This window comes from Maylandia zebra, linkage group LG22, assembly GCF_041146795.1.
Source record: "Maylandia zebra isolate NMK-2024a linkage group LG22, Mzebra_GT3a, whole genome shotgun sequence".
Lineage (NCBI taxonomy): Eukaryota > Metazoa > Chordata > Actinopteri > Cichliformes > Cichlidae > Maylandia > Maylandia zebra.
Genome location: NC_135187.1, coordinates 4,176,765 through 4,202,989, shown reverse-complemented (window position 1 = coordinate 4,202,989; position 26,225 = coordinate 4,176,765). Strand labels below are relative to the sequence as shown.

Genomic DNA, 26,225 nt, shown 5'->3' with positions numbered 1-26,225 from the left:
GTATTAGATGGAAATGAACATTCTTTGCTTTCATAAATAATGACTCCTTTAAGTGACATCACAAGTTTTAGAGGTAGCTTGTTTTTTTTACTTTACACTGCTGAATATTTAAAGCCTATCAAATTAGGATTGAAATCCCCACACTCTCAGACCTTTCTGAAGGTCTATTTTATTTATACTTTCTGTATTTTTACTTTGTGTACTTGTAAGATACTCGTCCGTGAAGCTGCCTTTGATTGCAGTGCTGTCTTTTTAATCTCCTGAGTCATTTTCCTGCTTAAATCATGGTTAGTTAAAAGCAAATAAAAAATATATATTAAAAAAATCACTCTGACAGACTAAGCCATACAGCAGCCCTCCTCAGTGGTGTTGAGAGCCTGGAATGTGAAGGCTGGTGATCAGAGTGACCTATAGAATTTAATGGCTGTTGAAATCGTACGCCTACGAGTACCTGAGAGAGTGCAAAGTTATCTAATCTGTCGTGTGTGTGTGTTTGTGCTTTTGGATACTATGCATGCTGTGGTAACATCTTTCCCATTTCTTATGTGTCCTTTTTTAAATTTGATAATAAAAAAACTCTGACAGCAATTTCTTACAATCAGGACACGTGGCCAGAGAGCTGGCAGTCATGCAGAGAATGCGTGGAGTTAAACCGGCCTCTATTTTAGAAACGCTTCATATGCGTCGGCTTTGACTGCACATGACGACATATAGTGGCTTAACTCACATTGTTATATAAATCCCTCTCTGTACAGAGCGATACCTGCTCATGATGTGACATAATTCAGTTGGGAAAAATATTAGTAAATTATCCAAAAAGAACAAAAAAAACCTCTATCTTCCAGAGCAGTGTGGTTAGAGACAGAAAATGTATCAGATTTATGGTTTCCTGATTTTCTTTTTTCTGTTCTGTTTATGAAATGCACAGAAAATATGAACATTTCATTGAGTTTCTTTTGCAATATTTGTATAGATAATCAGTGGTTAGCACTGTTGTGTCACAGGAAGAAGATCCTGCTCCATCTCTGCTCCTCCATCTGGCCTGGTTTTCCTGTGTGTAGTCTGCATGGGTGGGTTCTCTCTGGGTTCTCCAGCTTCCTCCCACAGTCCAGTTCTAAATTGGATATAGGTGTGAATCTGAGTGTGAATGGTTGTCTATCTCTGTGTTAGCCCTACGGCAGGCTGATAACCTGCCCAGGGTGTGCCACGCCTCTCGCCACGTGACAGCCCGTCCACCATATGATAGGTGGCCCAGTTCCAGTCTGTCCTGGCTGGCCCTACCAACTCCTTATTATAAGAAGTTAAGTTGCCACTGTCCAGCTGTAGGTACTTCATGCCAACAAGCACAACAACAGATCAAAAACCCATTTAAAACATTTGCCAAGTTAAGAGATCAGTCTGACTAAAAAAGCCTGGACACTGTGTGCATATATGGTGATGACCTGTCAATCACAAAGTAACCACACAGGTTTGGCATGGCATTCTCTATAAATGTTATATAATTTGAAAAATAATATAGAATTTCTTAAATGAGCCTCAAAACTAACCACCGAGCCCATGAGCTCATTAAGAAAGTGTTTACTGAGGTCATAAATCAGTGCAGAAGTAGTGTTGTTTCTCTATTGATTGTTATGAAAACGGACGTCTTTTCTTAATAAGAGTCGCTCCCTGTTGGCTGTTTGAAATATTGCATTTTTTTGGCAATTGTCCCACTTTTCAGACCCAGAGGTACGTCTGTCTTTGATATACTGAGTGTTTTGGAGCAGTTTTAATCCCTTCATACTTCCTTTCGATGTATTCCCAAAGCGAACAGGACCCAGTTAGAAGAACACAGAGTAAATGAATGTGAGACATGGGAAAAACCGTGGAATACGATGAGGCATTGAAATGTACGATGGTAGGAGAGAGGTGTGGGAAATGTAATGAGGAATATTGGATCACACTGGTCCTAAATTTAGCCCAGAGTAGTGTTTCAGCGGCAAAGAGAGAGAGAGTGGTGAAGAAAGGAATAAGAGTAGGGTGCAGTGAAGGAAGGGGGCACAAGTGATTAGTGCAGAGTAGAGTTTCAGTGGTCAAGAGGAAAACAGGAAAGAGGTAAAGGGGACAGTGTCAGATTTCTGACAACATACAGTACTGCGCACAAGTCTTGAACCACACCTCATGTCTTTGATTCTTGCTTCCAAGCAGCCAGACGTTCGTGGAATTTTTAAAAGTAAGTAAAGAGCAGTAATTCTCCGGGATTTCTTAAGGTCTTTCAAACTTTGTCTTTGGACGTTGGCTGCTTTTTCATTAGTCCTTTTACTTTTCTTACTCCAGTTAATCGCTTAACACTGGCCTATTTAAGCACTTAAGGGATGAATGAATGTTGTGTCAACACATAACAGACAACTTAGCAAAGAAACAATTTTAGTTGGTCAGTTGAGCCAAAGCCTCATAAATCATCTCAGGCTCTCAAGAAGGAAAGAGAAGAAGGAAAGTAAGAGGAAAGGCTAAGGATGCCAAGTTATAAATAAAGAACATTTTAAGGCCTTCATTTCTATTGATTGCATACTGCCAAGTGTGAATCTACTGCCACAAGGTGTCAGCAGCAGCAACATTGTAGCAGCAGTGACACAGCAGAAGTCAAATCTGGCCCAAGTAGAATTTTCCCTGAAAATTGGATGTAAAAGTAACTGCTTAACACTGTTTTTTAACAGGCCGTGTTGAAGGATAAAGGCAGTCATACCAACTATTGGCTTTCATGCTGGTTGGAATTCTACAACCTCCGTTTTTGCCGTGTATACTCTTTCTACTCTTTTTCCAACTTTATTTGCCTCTTATCCATTTTCCTAGCAAAATACAAGAAATGAAGTGTGACTCAAAAACTTTGCACATCATTAGTATGTGTGAGATTTGAATCTCTTAAATTCAGAATGTTTTTATTGTTTGTCATCCTAATAACCAATTTGTCCACATTTTTTCTGTTATAGTATTGATTCAACAATTTTAATTCAGGATTCCTTCGCGCCATCTGTTTGCATGTTATGGAAATTATGAGAAACTTCTTATGTAGAATGCACAAAGCATCTTTTTGTAATGTGCTTTTGTATTTTAAAAGCTTGTTTCACCCAATTTTACTGCTGCTTAGATTAAAAGAGTGCCACACGTGTGATCCTTTTAACTTTTATCACATGAGCTCTGAGTCAGGACATCCGTGCCTTGCTCTGTTGTTTGAGCCTGTGCTGTGTGCAGGCATTCAGTTGTAGTACTTTGTGTGTTATGCTGCTCAGGTTTCACCATGCATTGACTGCCATCTATGCACACAAACACACACAGACACACAGCATGTCCAGCGCCTTATGTGCACGTGTGTCTGTGTATCTAAATTCATCCATCCGTCAGTCGGCCTGTCCGTGAACCTGCTAAATCAGAAGGCGTTGAAAGGATCACACGTGGACGTGATATAAGCGACAACTTACCAGCTTGTCACTTATATTCCTGGGTTGCTATTGTCTGCTGTTCATGTACCAAAGCACATATGAGGCTCGGTCCTGTATTTGTGGGGCAGTGCTGGAGTTTTTTATGGTTCAAGTGTAAATGGGTAAATGAGCTGGAATCTCTGTATCCACTCTGCCTTTTGTATCTATGGAGTGACAATGAAATTTAAAGAATACACAACCTCTGTGACTGTGGTGACGACTAGGCCTGATCCACCTGTCAGGGAGGTTTGTACACATTTGCATCACATTTGCACCGTAACAGAGTGAAACCATGGTAAAGGTTTCACACTCAGATTACATTAAGTGAAGTCAAACTTTACATTCAACTACTAGTTTTAGTAAATTGTTACATTGTGATTTAATACTATATAAAAAAACTAGTAAAAATACTTTTTATTTGCAGCTGTATGATGTAAATATATGACATCAGAGAATATGATGAGCGTATTGACTGTGCACCAAAGCATTTTTTGTCAGTATGCAGTTACACTAAGGTGGCTACACTATGTGTCGTTGAGTTTATGTGACTCTGTTTGTTGCATTTACAGTTTAGTATTTTTGCTTTCCTTGCAGCTGCATTACTTCTGTGTTTTAACTACAAAAAATCTTTTCTTTATTTTGTCTGTCCTTTCATTGAAGTGAGATTCCCACAGAGAGACTGAATGCACCTTCCCTCTGTTTGGTTTTGCAGCAGATGACATTTTACAATAGTTAGCGATTGAAAACAGAGGCGGAGTTCTCAGTACAGCACTCCAAACTAGTCCTAAACAGTTCGGCTATGTGAGAAAGAATAAATTGAGAATTGTGATAGCAGCTTTTGCAGCGTTCAAACTCATCCCGTGTACATTGAAAATGTAGTTTAGATACAGATATAATATTTGTTGGTAGCACTTGAGACAGGACAGACTTTGAACACCTGTAAAAGAATTTCACACATGTGCATATCAAAATATTTGAATATAAACACATTTTACTTCTAGTGGGTTATTTTTTTTATGCTTAATCAAATGATGAGCTGCTAGTCTGTCTCCCATTGATCTTCTTTTGTCTGCAATTATTGTGTAATTTCCCAGCAGAAGAACCATAATCTAGCTCATTTAAAACAACATATTTATGTATTAAGTATGCTTGGGCAATTCAATAACATTTTCACCATCAATTCAGCAGCTCTGCTTCGAACGTGTGTGTGTGTGTGTGTGTGTGTGTGTGTGTGTGTGTGTGTGTGTGTTTGTGTGTGTGTGTGTGTGTGTGTGTGTGTGTGTGTGTGTGTGTGTGTGTGTGTGTGTGTGTGTGTGTGTGTGTGTGTGGTGCAGAATCTCTGTCAGTATCTTTATACAACCCTGCACAGGATGTACTTGGCCAATCACAAGCAGTATATTTATCCAGACTTATGAACCAAATGTATAGGCTGGTATAGGAGTGACAAGCCAGACTGAGTAGTTAGAAGAACGTTCCTCACACTTTGATTTAACTCATCAATCTCACAAAAGCAGAGGTGTCCTAGTTTCCCCAGCATTTAAGTGCATCGTGCATTAATGAATCTGTGTGGAGCTGAACTGTGGACACATTTAATAACCTGAAATGAAGAAAATGATCACAAATATTTTTAGGCATTAATGACATTAATTAAATCTGAGTTTGTGTCCATAGATCAGGCATTACATTATATTTGCCACCACTTTGAGTCCCGTCGGGTCTTTATTGAAGTGAAACCCAGACACTTGTAAATGCGACAGAGGAGAATTAATCTCTTCCCCAGATGTCCCGGACAGTTTTCATGGAGTCTGTCCAGCGGTGATAAATCTAGAGGCAGAGTCCATGTTTCCGTTTCCATTAGAGCCGTTTGGCTCAACACGTGGTCCTGTCTAATTTTAAAGTGAACCCTTCTTTGCCAGGCTGCCAAAAGGAAAACACTCCTCATTCTCACTGTCTCAGGAACTACCTGTGCATGTTCATGTCTGATGGAGTCATGAAAAGACAAAAAATTGTTAACTGATCATTTGGCAGCTCTATGGGGAGTACCAAGAAAACCAAGGAGGCTCCGGCAGACGGGAGGCCACACGCCTGCTGACTGAGAGGCAGATCAAGAAACATGGGACCCACCACCGCAGCCACGCCAGGACACGGCACGGACATGGGCGCCGTGGCCAAAACGGATACCACAGCCGCCATCAATACAGCTACTACAGCAGGCAACGGAACAGGCGTCAGTCCAATATGGAGACCGATGCTGCTGAGGAGCAAACAGCTGAGCCCGACCTCGCGTCCTCTGTGAAGAAGAAGCGCTCCTACTCCAAGTGTAGAGGTGAGATGAGGCAAAAGTGAAGACAGAAAATGATGCTGTGTGAGTGCCACGTTTAGAGCTTCTGGGATGTGTTGGTTTCTGCAGACTGCATAGCACGAGTGCAGCGATTCCTTGTGACCAGGTTGGGAGAGGACTGGATCTTCCTGGTTCTCCTGGGCATCACAATGGCACTGGTCAGCTGGACAATGGACTACGCCAGTGCAAAGAGTCTACAAGGTAGGACTGTGAAGCAAAAACACGAGTCAGGTGTTTGTGCAAGAAGCACTTTTCTTTCTGTCCTCTTTTAATATCTAACCATTTCCCTTCCTCCCTCTCCTTCTATCCATGTAATTTGGTTCTTTTACTTCTTCTTTTAATTTACTTTGTTTTTGCTTTTTTCTGCCTCTACACTCGTTTTCTTTTCCTCCTTAAATTTCCTCCTGCATCAGCCTATAAGTGGATTCACGGGGAGCTGAGGGGGAACATCCCCCTGCAGTACCTGGCCTGGGTATCCTATCCCCTGATGTTTATCCTCTTCTCCTCCCTCTTCTGTCACCTGGTTTCCCCTCAAGCTATTGGTCTGTACCCCTGTCTTTCTCATGCTTCTGTGTGTTTGTCTACTGTAACGTGTAATCCATAGATTTAAAAGTGCATTTCAAATTTAGTCTGCACTCTTAAATACTGGGACAGGATCAGACATTTAGGTTCTTATTGGTTATGAAATTAAGAAAAAAATAGGGAACTGAAGCTGAGGGAGAACATCTCCAACTCATTTTCTCTGCAGCCATTAAACAACCGATCAACAAAATAGTTTTTCATTCATCTAAACTATGCAATTTTTCACACTTTCAGCCCTTTATGATGCTTGTTTACCAACAGCAGCTTTACAGAGGAAAGTTTTTGCATTGCTATTGTTTTCTGTCTGTTTTCGTTCTCACGGTGTCACACAGTACTGCTGTTTTGTTGTCTCACAGATAGACACAAGGTTTTCCTTTGGTTTGGTGCCTTGGGACATATGGATGTTTGTAAAAGATCTCTCACATTTGTGTGCAATCAATATTGTGCTTCATATGGTTAATACTGTGGATTTGATTTGATGTCTAAACCTAAACAGCAGGCACAATGAAGAAAAAGAAAGAATCCACCAAGTGAAACAAAGCACAACAAACACACAACATAAATGAACCACAGTCTCCTGGCTGGCAAACTTTTGACGCTTTCTCCAACCTGCAAATGTGGAATTATTTTGTAACTTTTTCCCTCAAGCATCACTAACTAATTGCAAAGGAAAACTTGTAATTATTTCTGCAAGCAGCATTTGACATAAAATGCCACTTGCAGAAATGTTTGATGCCCTGAATGAAAATTAATTGAGAATTTGCAACAAATTATTCAGAAAACAGCAGCACCAAAGCCATCTGAGACAAGTGTAAGGTTAGGAAAGTGTGTCGAGTCATAAAAGGTTCAGAACAGTTATTATTATTTTGTTATATAACCCTTCTGTTCTAGGTTCTGGTATACCAGAGTTGAAGACCATCCTGAGAGGTGTGGTACTAAAGGAGTATTTGACTCTGAAGGCGTTCATCGCCAAAGTCATTGGTCTGACGGCTGCTCTGGGCAGCGGCATGCCTGTAGGCAAAGAGGTGGGTCAGCCCAGATAAATGAAAAAGCTTCTCGCGGGCTGTTTCATTTAATCGAACCATTGCATTGTTTTATTCGATTAACCTTTTTCTTTTTATGCTCCATTCCTGCACTCAGGGCCCGTTTGTTCACATTGCCAGCATCTGTGCAGCAGTTCTCAGCAGGTTCATGTCCTTTTTTTCAGGAGTTTATCAGGTAAGCTGATGTCAGGAAACACTCGAATTTCCCTCTGATTGAATATTCCTTATTTATATGTTGTTTCAATGCTGACTCCTCCTCCTCTCTGGATCAGTAGAATCCATACTGTTACACAGACATCCTGACGGTCGGTTGTGCTGTCGGGGTGGGCTGCTGCTTCGGTACTCCGCTTGGAGGTACACATCCTTTTCCCTGTGCTCCTCTGCTCTCTTTGTCTGACTCATATCCCTCAGGAGTGCATGTAAGACAGTCAGACCTCTGCTTTGGGTATTTTCATCACAGTCTGGTGCACACAGGAAACCGAAATTCAGAGTCAAAAACGGAAAATATCAGAATTCTTATGTTCATCTACAGTCAGTTTTCCATATTGCAGAGGTTTTAAATGTAGATTAGTGTGATGATGGAAGTACACATCTGATACATGACTAATTCTCTGCTCTTTTTTTCTTCCTCCACCAGGTGTGCTCTTCAGCATAGAGGTAACATCTACATACTTTGCTGTAAGAAACTACTGGAGAGGATACTTTGCTGCTACATTTAGTGCCTTCATATTCAGAGTGTTATCCGTGTTTAATAAAGATGCAGGTATGTGTGCAAATATATATATACTACTTTCCAAGACATGAGCTAGAGGGAGCCCTCTCTCCACGAAGCAAAGTGTCATGTCTTTATATGGACACTGACAATATGTGTGTACTGTAGTTACAGCACTCTCCCTCCACTAGATGGCGATCTCCTCCTTCATGTAGCAGCAGAGTGTTTCAGTGCCTCGCTCGCGTCTCCGTGGATGTTTAACCAATCATTTTGCTGTACAAACACATTCCTGTGACTTTGCAGTACACCACATATTAGCTTTGTGTTTGTATGTCACAGTAAATGTGTTATCTGCTATTAGTCTAAGTACTAAAATAACCACAAGCTCCAGTTCATTATTTAAATGAATTGAAATGAAAGCCGAGGGTATAAATTTGGGCACTTTTTTTCTTTTTCTTCCAGTAACCATCACGGCTCTGTTCAGGACAAACTTTCGTATGGATTTCCCTTTTGATCTGCAGGAGCTGCCAGCATTTGCCATCATTGGGTGAGCAAAGAGAAAGCAAACACACACACCCCCCAGCAAACTCGTTAGGTACACCTGTTCTTTGTGAAGGCATATGTCCAACTCACCAGTATTTGGACAGAAAGTGCATCAGAACAAGGAAAAGCGTGATTTAAGCGACTCTGATTGTGGCATAATTGCTGGTCTGAATATTTCATAAACTGCTGATCTACTGGGATTTTCCCCACATAGCCATCTGCAGGGGTTACTGAGAAATGTCCAAAAAAGAGAAAATATGTAGAGGTCAGAGGAGAATGGTCACTCTGCTTCAACCTGACAGGCAGCAGTAAATTAAACAACCACTCGTGACATGCAGAAGAGCTCACCCTGACAGTGTTTGAAACAGTTTGGCTGCAGCAGCAGAAGACCAGACTAGATGCTGCTTATGTCAGCCAATAAACTCACACAGGCTCATCAAGACTGGAAAAATGTTGCCTGGCCTGATTTGTCTCGATTTCTGCTGCAACATTCAGATGTCAGGATCATAATTTGGCATAAAAAACATGGATCCATCCTGCATTGTATGATTGGCTGCTGGTGGTGTAATAGTGTGGGGGATATTTTCTCGGCACACTTTGGGGCCCATGTCTGTCTCTTTATGATCACATAGTGTCCATCTTCTGATGGCTGCTCCTAGCAGAATAATATGTCGTGTTTCAAAGCTCGAGTAATCTCAAACAGATTTCTAAAAGATGACAATGAGTTCAGCCACCAGATTTCAATCTAATAGGACATCATGGACGTGCAGCTGACAAATCTGCAGTAACTCTGTGACATCATGTCAATGTGGACCAAAATCTCTCTCGAAACATTTCCAACATGTTATTGAATCTATGCCATGAAGAATTAAGGCAGTTCTGAAGGGAAAAGGTGGCCCAACCTGGTACTAGCAAGATGCAACTAATGAAGTAGTGAGTAGAGTATGCATGTCTTGATGCATGCTCAATCATCCAGGTATTTAAATCGTAAAAGGTTGATTCTGTTCATCTGGACGTAGTGTTTTCAGTTCCAGATGAACAGAATCAACCTTTTGGGATGAGAGTATATATGTTTGACCATTTTCACTCTGCATGTCCAAACATGTCCTCAGGGACCAGACTGAAAATGGAGAAAATCAGTTGAATAATAAAAATGTAGTTGCAGCTGTTATTTTATGATTTCCTCTACTCGATGAGTATTTACACAGAGTTTGCTACAGTTAGGTTGACATGAGAAAATGAAGGTGATTGCTAGTTACGCAGTCATAACCAGTTACTTGCTGAGGGGCTGCTGATTTGTTTGAGGCTACTGTGCTTCGTGTGCTGAGCAGTAAAGACGAAGCACCACAACTTTGAACCAGGTGAAGTGTCTTTCATAGATGGGAACGCCAGCGCTCTTTACAGTTATTACAACCAAAACCATCCAGTATAAAAAACCACAGCAAACCATCTGCTCAGAAAAAGCCTAAACATGAAACAGAAACGTCATTTTTCCCTGACATTCATTTTGAAGCTTTTACTACTTTTTAAATTGTAAGTGCAGTGTTGTTCTACACCAGTGATGTCCAACTCCAGTCCCTCAAGGGCCGGTGTCCTGAAACTTTTCCACGTGTCCCTGTTACAACACACCTGAATAAAATTAGTAGGCATTAACAAGACTCTATAGAACTTGACTGCAGGTAATCCAACCATTTGGATTCAGCTGTGTTGGAATAGGGATGCATCTAAAAGCTGCAGGACAGTAGCTCTCGAGGACTGGAGTTGGACGCCTCTGTTCTACACGATAGAAACTGCATTATAAAGTAAGCAAAATCACCTTTTCCCCCACTGGCCAATGAAACTTCCAGTAGTGCCCAATGTAACGTCAGACACTGGACAAATGTCTTGAGACTATGCTGATATGTATGACAGCAACATGTATATAATAAATGACTTAAGGCTGTAATTAATGAGTGTCCGACTTTCTCGTTGGTACAGGATCTTCTGCGGGTTCCTCGGCGCGTTCTTCGTCTACCTCAACAGACAGGTGGTGCTGTTTATGAGAAGACCCAATGCCATGACCCGCTTCCTGACTAAACAGTGAGCCTCTCTTTGCTGTGGCAGCTTTTAATTTACTTTAGCCCATGCTGCCTGTGCCTTACTGTGGGTATTTTAATTACTTTAATGCACAGGTATAATCAGGGTAATTACTGGTGCTTGTTTCGTTCACAGAGCTTTGACTTTCCTTTTGTTTTCCCTCCCAGCCGACTTCTTTTTCCCGCTGTGGTAACGCTGATAATCGCTACCTTGACCTTTCCACCTGGATTTGGACAGTTCATGGCAGGAGAGGTCAGTTTATAGCTTGTCCTGTTTATTATGTAAGCACTATAGAATATTGAATAATTGATTTACATGCTAATTTATTTATTTTAGTAATCATTTGTTTTTACATCAAGAACACAAAGTTTTGGTGTCCAGTAACCATCCTCATGTAGTCGTATACGTATCGTAACCTGAAAGCTTAATCTGAGCTTCTTTGGCCTGAAGTCCACAGAAAGCCGACACCAGTGGTCTCTTAGATCTTCGGTTTCCTTTGGTGCAAAGCATCATCACAGTCCAGTAGCCATGATAAATGTGAGCCTGCTGTGTCCCCTCCACTGATGTCACATCACACAAGTTTTGGGATTTGAAGTTCAGTATTTACAAACCGTGACCTCTGAGTGCCGCAGGGTGCTCCTAACATGAACACTTAGTTTGAGCACTAATGAGAGACAAACCAGCGAACTTTAATCATGCAGTGTAATTAGATTCCAAAGATGAATTCAGTTAAGTTTGTAAAAGGCTGAAAAGTTTTCAGATATATAGAAGTTTATTCACTGGTTGCTTGAAGCCAAATTTCTCTCACTGTTTAGCAAAGTCGTGCAGAAGGCTGGAAAATAATGAGACACCCGAATGCACACATAAGCAAAACAGAGCCTGAGGGCTTGAACTGGCCTGTGGAACAACTCAATCCGACCCCCGATGACCTAAAAGGAAAAGTAAACAAACCACAACCCGTTCATGTTACTGAATATTAAGGAGGATGACTGTAGTGAGTCTATACTGCTTTCTAATTTGATTTCAACATAGGACACGGGTGTGAAAACGAGTGCGTTTCCTGTGATGAGAAATATGACAAGAAAGTAAAAGTTGATTCTCATCTTATTGCATATTTTTCCACTTGGATTCATGGAGTTTGGTGTATTTCTGCTCTCTGTGTATCAATTGGCTCTTTGCTTACTTTATCTAACGCTACATCCACACGTACACAAGCATCTTTTTCTATGCGTTTGGACCTTTCGTCCACACGTAAATGGCGTTTTAGGTCACTGAAAACTGAGATTTTTAAAAACCACGTTATTGTTTACATGAGATGAATTTCTGCAATGGCGGATAGAGACAAAATACTGTTGCTGTTAATCTGACTATCTGCAGTTTTTACATGCTTACATATAAACATGCAGTTACTGTCCGTCCATTTACAAAGACAGAGGCGTCAGAGTGAACTTCTACATTAAACACAGATGCTCTTAAAACCCAAATCCCGACGCCAACGTCGGCGTTGGTTTTGAATAAATGTAATTTTTTTAAAAATTGAATGTATGCATGCTGTATGCATTTTGTTCATGCCTAAGTTGTGAGTCTCCACCAGCCATATTTCACAGTGCTGTGACTTATGATTATGAGTCACTCAGAGTGACGTGAAATTTTCAGTTTGTTTCTTTATTGAATAAACTCCGGCCAAGAGACCCAGTGAGACAAAATCCAAAATACTGTCTTTAGTTATTAACACTTTAAATGATGAAAGCACTTGAAAAGTAACACAAAATTAGCTGCCTTTCCAGAAAAACTACTACTTATCAGAAGTACTTAAGGTTTTGTGAGTGCCTGTTTACTCTTTCCCTCACAGGCTTCTAGTCTTCTGATTGGCCAACATTACTTCACGGTTAGGATTTGGCATGTTCTTGACATGTGGACAGAGATGTTTTCAAAACTGTACGTGTGGACAGGATTTTATTTTATTTTATTTTTTTAAACAAAAACAGAAAATCTCAGTTTTCAAAAATAGCCGTGTACGTGTGGATGTAGCCTAAGTCAGCATGACTCACTGAGGCAGAAAATGCTACCCATCCCCTCCCGAATGTTTTTAATAATTGATATAAAAATTTGGCATATCAGTTTTTAGCCCTGTTGTAAGGTTAACTTTGAAGCACGAGCCACACAGTATGATCTAGTAATATAATGTGAATAACTGTAGTATTATGTTGTGTTTCTTTTGGAAAGCTGTGTCAGTGTTTATGGCTCTTCACTCAACAAAGTCTTGGAGCCCAGGCTTTCAAAGTTCCCCGGCATGGAAAGAGACACCGCGGCCGTCAAACAATAAATATTTTAACATAGATGTTAATGCTCCACTTATGTGTGGCAACAGTTGACAAAATTGGTTGATTTATAGAAATAACAAAGAAAAAAAATCAAGTTTTTCTGATACCCAAAGACTTACTGAGAATGCACCAAACTAACTCAACCTACTCAATAATAAACCAACTCCTGTGTTTTGTGAAGTAAAATTCATGTTTTTCTGTTATACTCGGTCCTTTTCTTCCATGTCTATTTTCATCTCGTACTTAAGCCTCCTGACTCGACCCATGTTCTCCTTCTGCTGATCTCCTTTCTCTCATTTCCTGCCTGCTTGGCAGTTTGTTGACCACGGTGGAGAAATGTATGTCTGCATCTGTTTCCATTTTCATGGGAAAATATGAACTAAGACTCTTCAAGACTTTTGCACAACACTGTCTATTCTGTTTTACCATTTTAGCCTTAAAAACTTGTTTTCCTTATACATCAGAATATTGCACATATCCCTATGTGCAATATTCTGAACATCTTCGCCATATTAATGCACATCTGTGGCCCTGCTGTGTGCAAATGGATTTTCAAGGTAAGAAAAAAGATCAACAGCTCACCCACCCAAAGCTAAAAGCTAATCATGTGTTTCACACGCGCTCAGAATAGACCACTTAGTGTGAACCAGGTATGTGTTTTAATGCATATGTCAGTCAGTAACACCCCAACATGATTCACACACTCGTTGTAGAAATGCGTCACACCTTTTTAATGAAGACACACTGTGGGTTTTAACACAGGCGATGCCTAAATTTTAATCATTTCTCCTCAGGAAAAAGATTAAGTTGGTGAACAGGTCCATGTTTGACAGACACCTCTTCTTTTCCTCAAAGACTTTATCCACACCCTTTGGGGAATGAAATCCTTCCAATCCAACGTGGCAGCTCGGTGCAAAGTGACAGAAGAAGCAACTCACTGAGAGGAGATTAAATGCTACAAGGGTTGTGAACCAGACATGAACCCGCAACTTCAAAAAGCAGCAGGAAAGCCTTTTACATCCGAGCCCTGCAGAGGCCCACAGCAGCCTTTCACAGAACCTCAACAGTTCCACTCACACTTGAAACGGTGGATTTCAGGGACCACGATTCGAGCCGAACTCAAGCAGGAAATAGAAAAGTAGAGAAATCAAAATGACGTTGGTGCTGTTTCTCCCCCCGCAGTGGCGTTATGCAGATGCGGGAGGCGCTGCGTTTTGTTCCTGTGAGCAGTTTCAGAGGCATCTATGCAAATGTGGAGCAAAAACGGTTGAAGTGAATTAGTCATTCATGAGTCATCAGAAGTGAATGACTCATTGGACACGGCCACCCATACCCGTCTGCTTCCAGCCTTCTGGATGACTTCCTGCCTGTTTATCTCAATTGACTTTCTTCCTCACTTGACTTTTTTTCCTCCCTTTTTCCCTCTTAAACTTCTTCCTCTTCTTCCGTGTCCATTTCCTTCTTATCCCTCATCCTCCTTTTAAATTTCACTCCGCCTTTAACCATATTTCCTCCTTCCCTTGCTCTCCTTTCCTCTCTCCCTTCACCGTTTCCTCCTTGTTTTTATTTTTATTTTCACCTTTTTTTGCTATAACTTCCCCCTATATCCCTCTCCTTTTTGACTTTCTCATTAATTTTCAATAATTTTCTCATCCTGTTCTTTTTTTGCTTTACCTTCTCCCCTTGTTTTGTGTAGACGACCTCTTACATATCTTCCCTGTGTTCTAATCCTCTATTTCTTTGGAAAAAACGAGTTTTGTCACACTTTGAAAATGAAAAGTGTGAGGGTACTTTTTATTTCACAGATTTGTGAATGCATTGTTACGTTTGACTGACTCCTGTAAATAAAAAAAACTATAGATGGTTTAATGAAATTGGTCACATTTACTGTAATATGTAAAATGAGTAGGCAGAGTGCTAACACTTGCAATCTTGGTTAGCAAGCTGCACTCATGAACTGCATGGGTGCAAAGGACAAACGCACATATAACACACAAGTAACCATCAAATAAAATACTTGAAGTTTATACAGAATATAGTTTGCAGTGTGTGCCACACGAAAAGTCATCATATTTGTTAGACAGTTGGAGGTTGTCTAAAAAATGAAGGTTGTTACTTGGTGAAAATGATTGACAGGAGGTCCGATTATCAGCTGATTTAACAGCTGATCAAAAGAAGAAAGCTTTGTTAGCCACGCCTGCTGTTTTTCAAGCCAAATTTTAAGTTTGGCAAAAAATGGTTAAAGTATAACCGTCTCTGCTGTCGGTTGAAACCACTGCCTGGAAATGATTATGAATCAACTTCAGGGTGTGTCAAAGGTTTTTATTTTATTTTCACAATAATAAACTAATTTAAATCATTTTCCTAAACTTATCAAATTTTTATGTTATGGTTAATTTTGAGCAGATATCACATTTTCACCTTGATGCAGGTTTGGCTTCACATTTTATTTAAAGTGCCTTTAAAAAGATCTTAAATGTAAATCAGGTACATTTGTAGATATTCTGCTTTTCTCCTCCTGCACCAGTTTCCCCTCTGTCCATCTGTCTCAGAGTTTGTCCCTTCTGCCTCTCCTCACCTCATTTCCCCCTCTGTCCTCTTTCTTTCCAGCTGATGCCCAGAGAGTGCATCAACTCTCTGTTTGACAACTTCACATGGACAAAGATTTCAGGGTCTCCTCCACCGGTCGGTCTGGGCCGCTCTGCTGCCTGGCTGCACCCTAATGTCAGCGTCTTTGTCATTCTGGTGCTCTTCTTCCTCATGAAGGTTTGTGACTGCTAGGAAATTTTGTTTTGTCATCCTTTCTGTGTATTTGTGCGAAGTTGCGTTATGCATCTGCATGTTTATGTGAGATTGTTTGCGACACCGTGTGTGTGTTTGTGTTGGAAGGCAGGCTCCGACTGACGTCAGCATTTTCGTCATCCTCCTCCTCTTCATTAGGGACATTTGTTGCAGGTCACTCATGTTGTGTGTTGGTGAAGGGGACATCTGTGTTTGTCGTCTTCCTTTTCTTCCTGTTCAAGGTCAACAGAGCTGGCAGGCTGCCAACACTTCTAGCTTTCTTAGGTTTTCTTTAGCGCAGCCACACACACACACACACACACACACACACACACACACGCAGCCACACACACGCAGCCACACACACGCAGCCACACACACACACACACACACGCAGCCACACACACACACACACACACGCAGCCACACACACACTCAAATCCCAGAGCTTCAGAATTCCCACTGTCTTCTTAGCTGTTTGCTTAAATATTTTATGAGCATAGATGTGTGTGTAAATCCGTTCTAGGTGCTGGGATGACAATGAATCAGCGAAAAAGTTGATGAAACGCTGTAAAAAAAATCCCAGTTTGCACAAAGGTGGGCAAATGTGCACTAGAACATGACAAACAACCCAAATAAATCCTAATAAAGAAGAAACCTGTGATACAGACCAAGGTAAAGTCCTTTCAAAATAACATCAGACGTCTAACAGTTCAAAGGAGCCAAGCAGAGTGATAGGTCGTATAAAATCATGAAATTCAGACAATTAACTGATACAAAGAAACCCTTTGTCTATAAAGCTTGGGGACAATGACTGGTGCAAAAACCAGTGTACAAAGGATAAAAAGATGAACCTGACAGCCGTCTATTGGCCTTGAATACAGATGGCTGTCTGGTTAAAGATCTTATGCAGACTTTGAAATGATCGTTTAATGTCCAAGGCCATCTTTTCAGATTGCTCCCAAGTGCAGAAACTGCTCTCACCCATACAAATTAATGGGCGAAGTCATTAACATCCAGACAATGTCAGAGTAGAGGACAGCAGTCAGAAGGAATTTTGACAACAACCAGACAGGGTCCGAACAGGGTTGAGAATAATTGTGAAAATTATACGTGATCTGAAATCTGAACTGACTCTGGTGTCGTTATCGTCTTCACAAATGATGTTTGGGAGAACAAAGTTGAAGCATTTTCCAGAGTTGTTCTTTCTGGACTGAAAAGTCTGTTCGCAATCAATATATACTTTACTGGTGTTAAAGTGGAGTGTGGACCCTAAATGCAGACGTAGCACATGAACAGACAGACTGTAACTCAAAATGAAGACAATTCAAGTCCAAAAGGCAACTTAATCAAAAAGTCAGGGAAAACACAAAAGCAAACTAACCAGAAACATCACGAGACAGGAAAACTAAAGCGCTGCCAAAGGATAAAAGGACTGGCTGGGCTTACTGTATGTACACACTGAGGATAATGAGAGTTGGAAACAGCTGAGGAAAACACATGAGTGCAAACAGTCTGGGAAAATGAGATGATGGCAAGCAAAACTCAACACAAGGCATGTGAACAAATAACTATCAGTGAAATAAAACGTGATAACTAAATGATGAAACCAGCGACACGAATGAACTTAATACAAGGGAGCTGATACTAAAACACAAAACTAACAATATAAACAAAACTATAACCAGGAACTAAGGAGAGGGAGACATTAAGCAAATGACACGACAAACGGAGTTATCAGAAGACGTTAAAAAAACCCTGTAAGGTTCATAAACTCAACATGCTGAGTCAATGACCCAGAACCAAGACAGCTGGTGCATTGATGTACAAGGGCTTGAAACTTACATGTTATTTATACATTTAAAATGTCTCATGAAATAAAATGGACCTAAAATACAATGTAATCTTCAGAGGACACTCGTGATAATGACCTATACCTTTTTCACACCTGTGTGACGCTCGTTATTAATAGTGGGTGAACAACCACCTAAAGCACAACCCCCGTAGGGTTTAAATCCCTGGGACTCCCTCTTGGTTTCAGAAGCCTCTTGGACGAGAGGTGAAACATCTTCAGAGTCTTTTAAGAAGTTCAGCTGCTCTCTTTTCAAGCTCTTACGACTACCATGACCTGGATGACTGAGAATCTACGCAGATATCAGAGCACACAAATTTCTATTTAACTCTGGGCATTTCCAAACAAATCTTTAAAAAAAAAACCTGCAATGCTGTTCTTCCTTTTGAAATGCTGTGACCAGAGCTTCCAAAGTCACGTAATGCTTGCTTTTTTATAAAATAAAAAAAAGCCCAGACAGACAAAGTCTGGTCTCTAAATACTCCTGAGTCATGACCAGCCTACAGTCTGTTGGCTGGTGCAGAAAATGGTGCCAAGCTGTCGATGCCTCCTGTTTGGTGAAAATCTGTGACTTCTCAACAGCTCAGGCACACAGCAGTGTGAAAGCACATTACCATTTCACTAAATACAAAGTACAAACTGCTACATGGAAGTCAGTTCATGTTTGTCTTGGTGATGTGTTATTATGCTATATGTTTCTGTCCACTTAAAACCACAAATATGTTCCTGTTTGCTTATTTTTCTTCAAAATTACGAAGCTTTTTCATGTGAGTCCAGCTGGAGGCAAACGATTATAAAGCCTGCATCTTAAACATCAACACTTGCTGTCACTGATGCTTAAAAATCAATCCAAATAAATAGTATACAGAATGTTTTGTAGCTCTATACATTTCACCATTTAAATTAGATTAAGTTTTCTTCAGGAAATTAGGTTAAATTTCCAAGATGACTCCAAAGAAAAGGTATTCTCACCTGTTTCTCTTTGAAGAGCCTCTATCTGTTTTTCTGTCTAAAGTCAAATTAGGCAGTAATGTTGTACAGATAATTGTATCAACAGGATATTAGAGGCTGTCACTCAGCATCATTCACTGCATTGGTTCAGTTATGGTGTTTCTCATTGGAGCAGAGCGGCCCCCTGCAGTGCAAACTTAATTCAGCCAAAACTGAGAGCAGCTGCCTGGTGAAACTCCCAACACACACACACACAGAGGTTTTTTTCCGGCTGCTGTCAGCTTTTCTCCACTACACACTCAAAATCTGCCTTCCTCTTTTGTCCTTTACCTGATTTGACTTTCCGTCGTTGTCTATATAAAAAGCTCCGTGAATGTTAAATTTAAATGCACATGTGAGCGTTGCAAAAGTTACTTGTGACAATAAATAAATGAGCGTAATCAGCTGTATCTTCAGTGAGTCCCTCATCCTGCATAGTTGTTCTCCAGCAGCTCAGAGTTCAGCTGCTTTTGCTAAATGAAGCAGGTTCTCCAAGTTCTGGTTAGAGAAACACTCCAGGTTGTAATGAATATCCAGAAAAGAGCAAGAAATTCTCTCGTTTTCCAAGAGAGTGTTCGACAATTAAACATAACCATCATAACAATAACCTAGGCCAATGGGTGGGTCACGGTGGCAGCATCCTAAGCAGAGAAGCCCAGACCTCCCTCTTCCCGGCAACTTCCTCCCAGGGAAACACCAGTGCATTCCCAGCCTAGAGATACAATCTCTCCAGCATGTCCAGGGTCTGCCCCAGGGCCTCCTCCCCGTGGGACACCTCATCTAGGGGGTGCCCGGAGGCATCCTAGTCAGATCCCCGAACCACCTCAACTGGCTCCTTTGGATTTGGAGGAGCAGTGGCTCTACTCTGAGCCCATCTCAGATGGCCGAACTCCTCACCCTATCTCTAAGGGAGAGCCCAGCCACCCTTCAAAGAAACCCCATTTCCGGCACTTGTATCCACAGTCTCGTTCTTTCAGTCACTACCCACAGCTCGTGACCATAGGTAAGGGTAGGGATGCAGATCAGCTGGTGAATCGAGAGCTTCGCTTCTACACTCAGCTCTCTCTTCTCCATAATGGACCGGTACAGCGTCTGCATCGGGCAGCCGCAGCACCAATCCATCTGTCGATCGCCTGCTCCCTTCTCCCCACACTCGTGAACCACCCTTTTTCGGCTGAAAACCATGGCCTCAGATTTGGCGGTGCTGATTGTCTCAAACTGGGCTGCAAACCAGTCCAGTGTGAGCTGGAGGCTGTCACCTGATGAAGCCAACAGAACCACATCATTTGTGAAAAACAGAGATGAGATTCTGAGACCAAACAAGTGGAAGCCTTCTACCACTTGCCTACATCTAGAAATTCTGTCCAAAACAGTTATGAACTGTGACAAAGGGCAGCCCTGGCAGAGTCCAACACCTACCGGAAACTCATCCAAATCACTGAATTCCGGTGTTCCAGTCACTTCCACGGACACGGGTGTATAAAATTAAGCACCTAGGCATCCAGACTGCATCTACAAACATGGGTTGCTTTCAAGAGCTCACTGAATTATAGAATGGTACCGTGACAGGATGCCAGCTGTGCAAGTCCAGTCATGAAATTTCCTCATTTCTAAATATTCCACAATCATCTGTTAGTGGTATTATGACAAAGTGAAAGGATTTCGAATCACAGAAACTCAGCCAGAAAGTGGTAGGCTACGTAAAACCACGCGATTAAAAACTATGCATAGAAATGTGATATCACTCGATATCACTGCACATGCATTGACTCACATATCCTGCTTTATCCTCCTTGCTGACTCAACTGAGAATCTTAATTACAACAATTTTAACTTCTTGCAACAACAGAGGTCACCCCCTGCTGGCTTTTAGAAAGAATGCAGGCGTAAAACGCTTCACATGTTATCTGAAAAATGGACATCTTTTATATACAGTCTATGGTAGCACCTGTCTCTGAAGTTTTTTACTTAAATCTCTTTACATTGCTCTGTACTTCTTTCCCTTTTCTCCACTCCACTCTGTATTGGCCTCTCTGAAACACTGAAGCAAACAGAGTGTTTCAACTCCCATTTATCTCGGGATTTGTGACACTGATGAAGGAGCGAGTGCTGGGTGACACTGTGTTTGTATGTGTGAGACTCTCTTTGTGTGAGTTTCTGATTGATTGTGTTTGACTGTCAGGATTAAAAGAGAGCAGAAGACCGAGCGCAGTCTCCTCTGTCATCAGGATAGCAGCCACCCTGTGAAAGACGTGCTAATGAGTTTTTATCTTGTTCCACAGTAATTAAGTTATCAAACGATGATGACAAATTATGTGTAGAATTGGTAATCTGGATGGTTAAAATGGTAATGTAGTGTTTCCCACCAATCCATTTGAATGAAAAAGACAAAGCTTAGCATCTGGTGCCTGGAACAGACAGACTTTCACCCCCGCACACCAAAAATCCAGGCCTTGTCTGAAGGTATTCATTATCACTGATGAGCTCTCAGCACCCGAGTAGAAAGCATATTATTAGGAAAGCTATTTTGGAGTTACTTTCTGATGAATACAGAAATTATTTGGACGCAAACTGTGCAAATGACATTTGAAGGGTGAGTTTAGCTTTAGTTCACCCTGCAGAGGACCGTGATCTTTTCACGCACACGTCGAGTTGGCAGCCACCCAGTGCAGCTACGTCACTATCTACTGCAGCTTCACTGGAGCAGCTGTTGATTAAGTGCCTTGCTCAAGGACACCCAAAGGTGATTGGGTCCCCTTCCTCACAGCATACATGTATACACGCTTTCAAGATTGGCCACTTCTGTAACACAGCAAGCGAATGCCAAATTGGATATTTGAGACAACAAGAGCTAAAAAGGTGCAAAGATGTTCTCCTGTTGCTATGCACCCAACATGTTGGTAGCAGTCTAATTAGTATTAGATGGATGTGCTGCACTGACAAAGGAGATGTATTGAAAATGAAAACAAAAACAAAAAAAAGACCTCATGTGTTTTCTTTTGAACTTGAAGGTTTAGAATTAAATTGTGTGTTTTGTCTGATTGTCTTGTTCAGCTTTTCAAACTCTGAATAGTGCTTCTCATGCTAATAGCTAACGTAATCAAACTTGGTTAGCAAGCTGCATTTATATACTGTACACATGCATCAGAAAAACACATAGCCTACCTGCTAATTAGCGCTAACAGATAAAATACGGAAACTGCCTTCACTGAAACTGAGCTACATACTTCTTAAATGGTAAATTTAAATGCACAATAAGCCATATTACACTCAACAAAAATATAAACGCAACACCTTTGTTACTGCTCCCATTCCCCATGGGATGGACGTAGAGACCTAAAATTCATTCCAGATACACAATATAACCATCCCTCCCAAACAGTGGTCACAAATCAGTCCAAATGTGTGGTAGTGGGCACATCTGCCATATTGAGATAATCCATCCCACCTCACAGGTGTGCCACATCAGGATGCTGATCTGACATCATGAGTAGTGCACAGGTGTACCTCAGACTGCCCACAACAAAAGGCCACCCTGGAATGTGCAGTTTTTTGCGCTATTGGGGGTCTGGGACCCAGAACCGGTCAGTATCTGGTGTGACCACCATTTGCCTCATGCAGTGCAACACATCGTCGCATGGAGTCCATCAGATTGTCAATTGTGGCCTGTGGAATGTTGGTCCACTCCACTTCAATGGCTGTGCGAGGTTGTTGGATATTCGTGGGAACTGGTACACGCTGTCGTATACGCCGGTCAAGCACATCCCGAACATGCTCAATGGGTGACATGTCCGGTGAGTATGCTGGCCATGCAAGAACTGGGACATTCTCAGCTGCCATCTGCCCTGAACAATGTGAACCATGATTCATCCGTGAAGCGCACACCTCTCCAACGTGCCAGACGCCATCGAATGTGAGCATTTGCCCACACAAGTCTGTTACGGCGACGAGCTGGAGTCAGGTCAAGACCCCGATGAGGACGACGGGCATGCAGTTGAGCGTCCCTCAGACGGTTTCTGACAGTTTGTGCAGAAATTGTTTGGTTGTGCAAACCAATTGTTCCAGCAGCTGTCTGGGTGGCTGGTCTCAGACGATCTTGGAGGTGAACCTGCTGGATGTGGAGGTCCTGGGCTGGTGTGGTTACACGAGGTCTGCGGTTGTGAGGCCGGTTGGATGTGCTGCCATATTCTCTGAAACGCCTGTGGAGACGGCTTATGGTTGAGAAGTGAACATTCAATGCACGGGCGACAGATCTGGTTGACATTCCTGCTGTCAGCATGCCAGTTGCACGCTCCCTCATTGCTTGTGGCATCTGTGGCATTTTGCTGTGAGACAAAACTGCACATTCCAGGGTGGCCTTTTGTTGTGGGCAGTCTGAGGTACACCTGTGCACTACTCATGATGTCAGATCAGCATCCTGATGTGGCACACCTGTGAGGTGGGCTGGATTATCTCAATATAGCAGATGTGCCCACTACCACACATTTGGACTGATTTGTGACCACTGTTTGGGAGGGATGGTTATATTGTGTATCTGGAATGAATTTTAGGTCTCTACGTCCATCCCATGGGGAATGGGAGCAGTAACAAAGGTGTTGCGTTTATATTTTTGTTGAGTGTATTATACCAACAGCACAAACATGATCCAAAACTACAGTTCATTGACTTTAATGAGTACAGGTGAGGCTAATCACAATGTCACACATTCGTACCCTGATGGATGCATTGGGAGAAACTTGGGGTTAAGCGTCCAAACATACTTCATGGGTATGACATGCAGACTAGAGGAGCCGGGGATCAAATCCCTGACCTTCAAATAGGTAAACGATCTATTCTAACTCCTGAGCCACAACTGCCACAGGTCACAACTGTGGCTGTAAACATATTTATTTCTCTGTAAAGTTTGTAATTTTAGGTATTTTAACATGAAAGTGTAGATTCTAGATCAACGCGATCCTGAGCATCGAGTGGCTGGGTGGAGGAATTTTAGTTTTTGGCACTTTGCATTGGTGTCATTTGGGTTAAAGCACATTATTAAGTTGTGTTAATACAACCTGCCCAGAATTCAGGCCACATGTTCTCAAAAGAATGTCACCGAATGTCTTCTGTAACCAGCTTTTAGAAAAGAATGATTTTAGCACATGCACATAATGTGCAGTATTTCACACGCAATTATTCCTACAAAGGAAAACAAAACTAATGAACCAAAGAAAGTTAAAAATAGACGCACACATGCATCATATGTGCTAAAAATTAAATAGCTATTCATTCCCAGTGTTGTTTTCTGCTCCAAATCAAACTTCAGCCCAATACCACAGTTCGGATTCATATCACTAAGTTATTATGTCCTTGGAGGCTTTATTGTCCAAATGTCAGGCACACACTCATTTCATGAATCCAGTATAGTGTTGTAGGCAGATATGTGAGTTTCCAGTGTGAAAGCAGAGTGCCCTAACATGACTTAAACGTGGTTCACAAGCCAGTATTTCTCCACAGGTGGAGGTGGAGACACCGATAAGAGGCTGAACTGTAAGAAAGTTAAGTCTCATCTGGTTTCTATTGGTTGCAATCGTCAGCTCTGAGTTTTTGGCTAAAAAGGGTTTCATGTTGTCTCTCCTGCAGTTCTGGATGTCTGCTGTGGCCACCACCATGCCCATCCCATCCGGAGCTTTCATGCCGGTCTTCATCCTAGGTGAGTGTTTTGAAGCTTTGCGTTGGTTTAAGTCTTCATCCTCTTTGGTTGTCACTATAAATACTGACTCTGTAAACAGTACAGTTCAGAAACCTTTATCTAAACTTTAATGATTCACACGCTTCGTCAGTGACGTGATGATAATTAATGTATTTTATTTTTAAACTATATTTACTTTTAGCCCCACTTTCGTCCTATAGGAGCTGCATTTGGCAGGCTGGTAGGGGAGATCATGGCCACTCTGTTTCCTCATGGGATCGTGTTTGATGGCATCCTTTACCGCATCATCCCTGGAGGGTACGCAGTCATCGGTTAGTTTCTTGTTTCTCCTCATAGCTTTTCTCCACATGTTTACTCTTTAATCACAGCTATGATCCACCTTAGCAACTAGCCTATTTTTTAGCTTCACATATAAGTCTTACTGTCAAACTGTCCTCATCTTTTTCCCCCTTAACTGTCAGCTTCCTGTGCCCTCAGCTTGTCGGGCGTGTTCCACCCTCTTCCTCTTTCTGTACTGTCACTTCCCTCGTCTTCTTTCTCCTTCAGCTTCTCCTTCTGTCAGCCTCTCTCGTCCTCCAGTCGTCACTCATTGTCAACTTGTCCTCCCCACCTAATCCGCTACCCCACCCCCATTCTTGTCATCTTCTCCCTCCATCCATCCCAACTCCTCTTCCTCCTTTCCATCAGAGCATGTGGTCGCTGTGCTCTGACAGTTAAATGTCACCCTGGGTTTGCTCTGCTGTCCTCACCTCAACAGCTGACCCAGAAATGTGGCCTTTTCTTCAATCCTCGCTCCCATTGGCCTACAAAAGCCCGTCCTTAATTTCTCTCCTCCTTTTCTACCTTTTTTAACCTCTTCTTCTCTTTTATCCTTCTCTCGGTAGCCTCCCAGTATCTCCTTACATTGCTTCTCATTAATCTACTCTTGTGCAGCATGGTTTCCTCTTCCTTCCACTGATTTTCCTTTTCTCCCTCATTCTCTTTGCTCTTTTTTTTAAACATTATCACCCTCATTCTTGATTTTCTTTTTTCTCTTAATTTTATTTTATTTTGAGTCTGTTCCTATCTGCTCCCATCCTATTCTGCTCTGCTTTTCCAGTCTTCCTTGTCTTCTACTTTCCATCAGTATACTTTTACCCTTCCTCCTTCCTGTTACTCTGTGATCCATCTCTTCCTACTGTATCTTGTACTGTCTTTCCTTTGGCACGTCTCCCTTCCCCCACCCTCATCATCCCATCCCGTTTCTCTGGCAGGAGCAGCAGCGTTGACTGGGGCTGTGACTCACACAGTGTCCACGGCGGTTATCTGCTTCGAGCTGACAGGTCAGATCTCCCACATCCTGCCCATGATGGTGGCAGTAATCCTGGCCAACATGGTGGCCCAGGGCCTGCAGCCCTCCCTCTACGACTCCATCATCCAAGTCAAGAAGCTCCCGTACCTGCCGGAGCTTGGCTTCGGACACATGAGGTCTGTTTTCTTTTTACAAGCCAGTTGTGGGAACGATGTCAACAAATTTAATATGATGCCCTCCATAACTCCAGCTGGCAGGGAAATAAATGGTGTAATTGTTGGTGGATAAAAAAACATTAAGAATTACATTTCTGCATAATTAATAAATGTTTGCAAGAAAATAAAAGAAAGTGACAAAAAGAGGTTTCCAGTTTACCCCTTCAGATGAGGAAACCGTACAATTATAAAGGACCCTCAGCATGCAGAGATGCCATGCAGCTGAAACATGTAATTTGTGCCTCTTGGTAACGATGAAGGGTAATTTTCTTGTACAGTGCTTTCTAAAATTGTGTAGCAGTTCCATCTTTGTGTATCTGTTTCA

General features: G+C 41.8%; 1 protein-coding gene across 1 annotated transcript in view; it reads left to right on the top strand.

The window, feature by feature from the left end:
• LOC101469711 (chloride channel protein 1) overlaps nt 1-26,225 on the top strand; it is a 54,669-nt gene that overhangs the window by 1,913 nt on the left and 26,531 nt on the right. The window contains exons 2-15 of the mRNA XM_004569737.5: nt 5,487-5,784; nt 5,869-6,000; nt 6,213-6,341; nt 7,273-7,406; nt 7,522-7,599; nt 7,700-7,778; nt 8,062-8,187; nt 8,599-8,683; nt 10,657-10,758; nt 10,923-11,007; nt 15,690-15,845; nt 24,325-24,394; nt 24,595-24,705; nt 25,648-25,861. Coding sequence (XP_004569794.2) covers nt 5,487-5,784; nt 5,869-6,000; nt 6,213-6,341; nt 7,273-7,406; nt 7,522-7,599; nt 7,700-7,778; nt 8,062-8,187; nt 8,599-8,683; nt 10,657-10,758; nt 10,923-11,007; nt 15,690-15,845; nt 24,325-24,394; nt 24,595-24,705; nt 25,648-25,861 — 1,799 coding nt within the window. The remainder of the gene's footprint in view (nt 1-5,486; nt 5,785-5,868; nt 6,001-6,212; nt 6,342-7,272; nt 7,407-7,521; nt 7,600-7,699; nt 7,779-8,061; nt 8,188-8,598; nt 8,684-10,656; nt 10,759-10,922; nt 11,008-15,689; nt 15,846-24,324; nt 24,395-24,594; nt 24,706-25,647; nt 25,862-26,225) is intronic.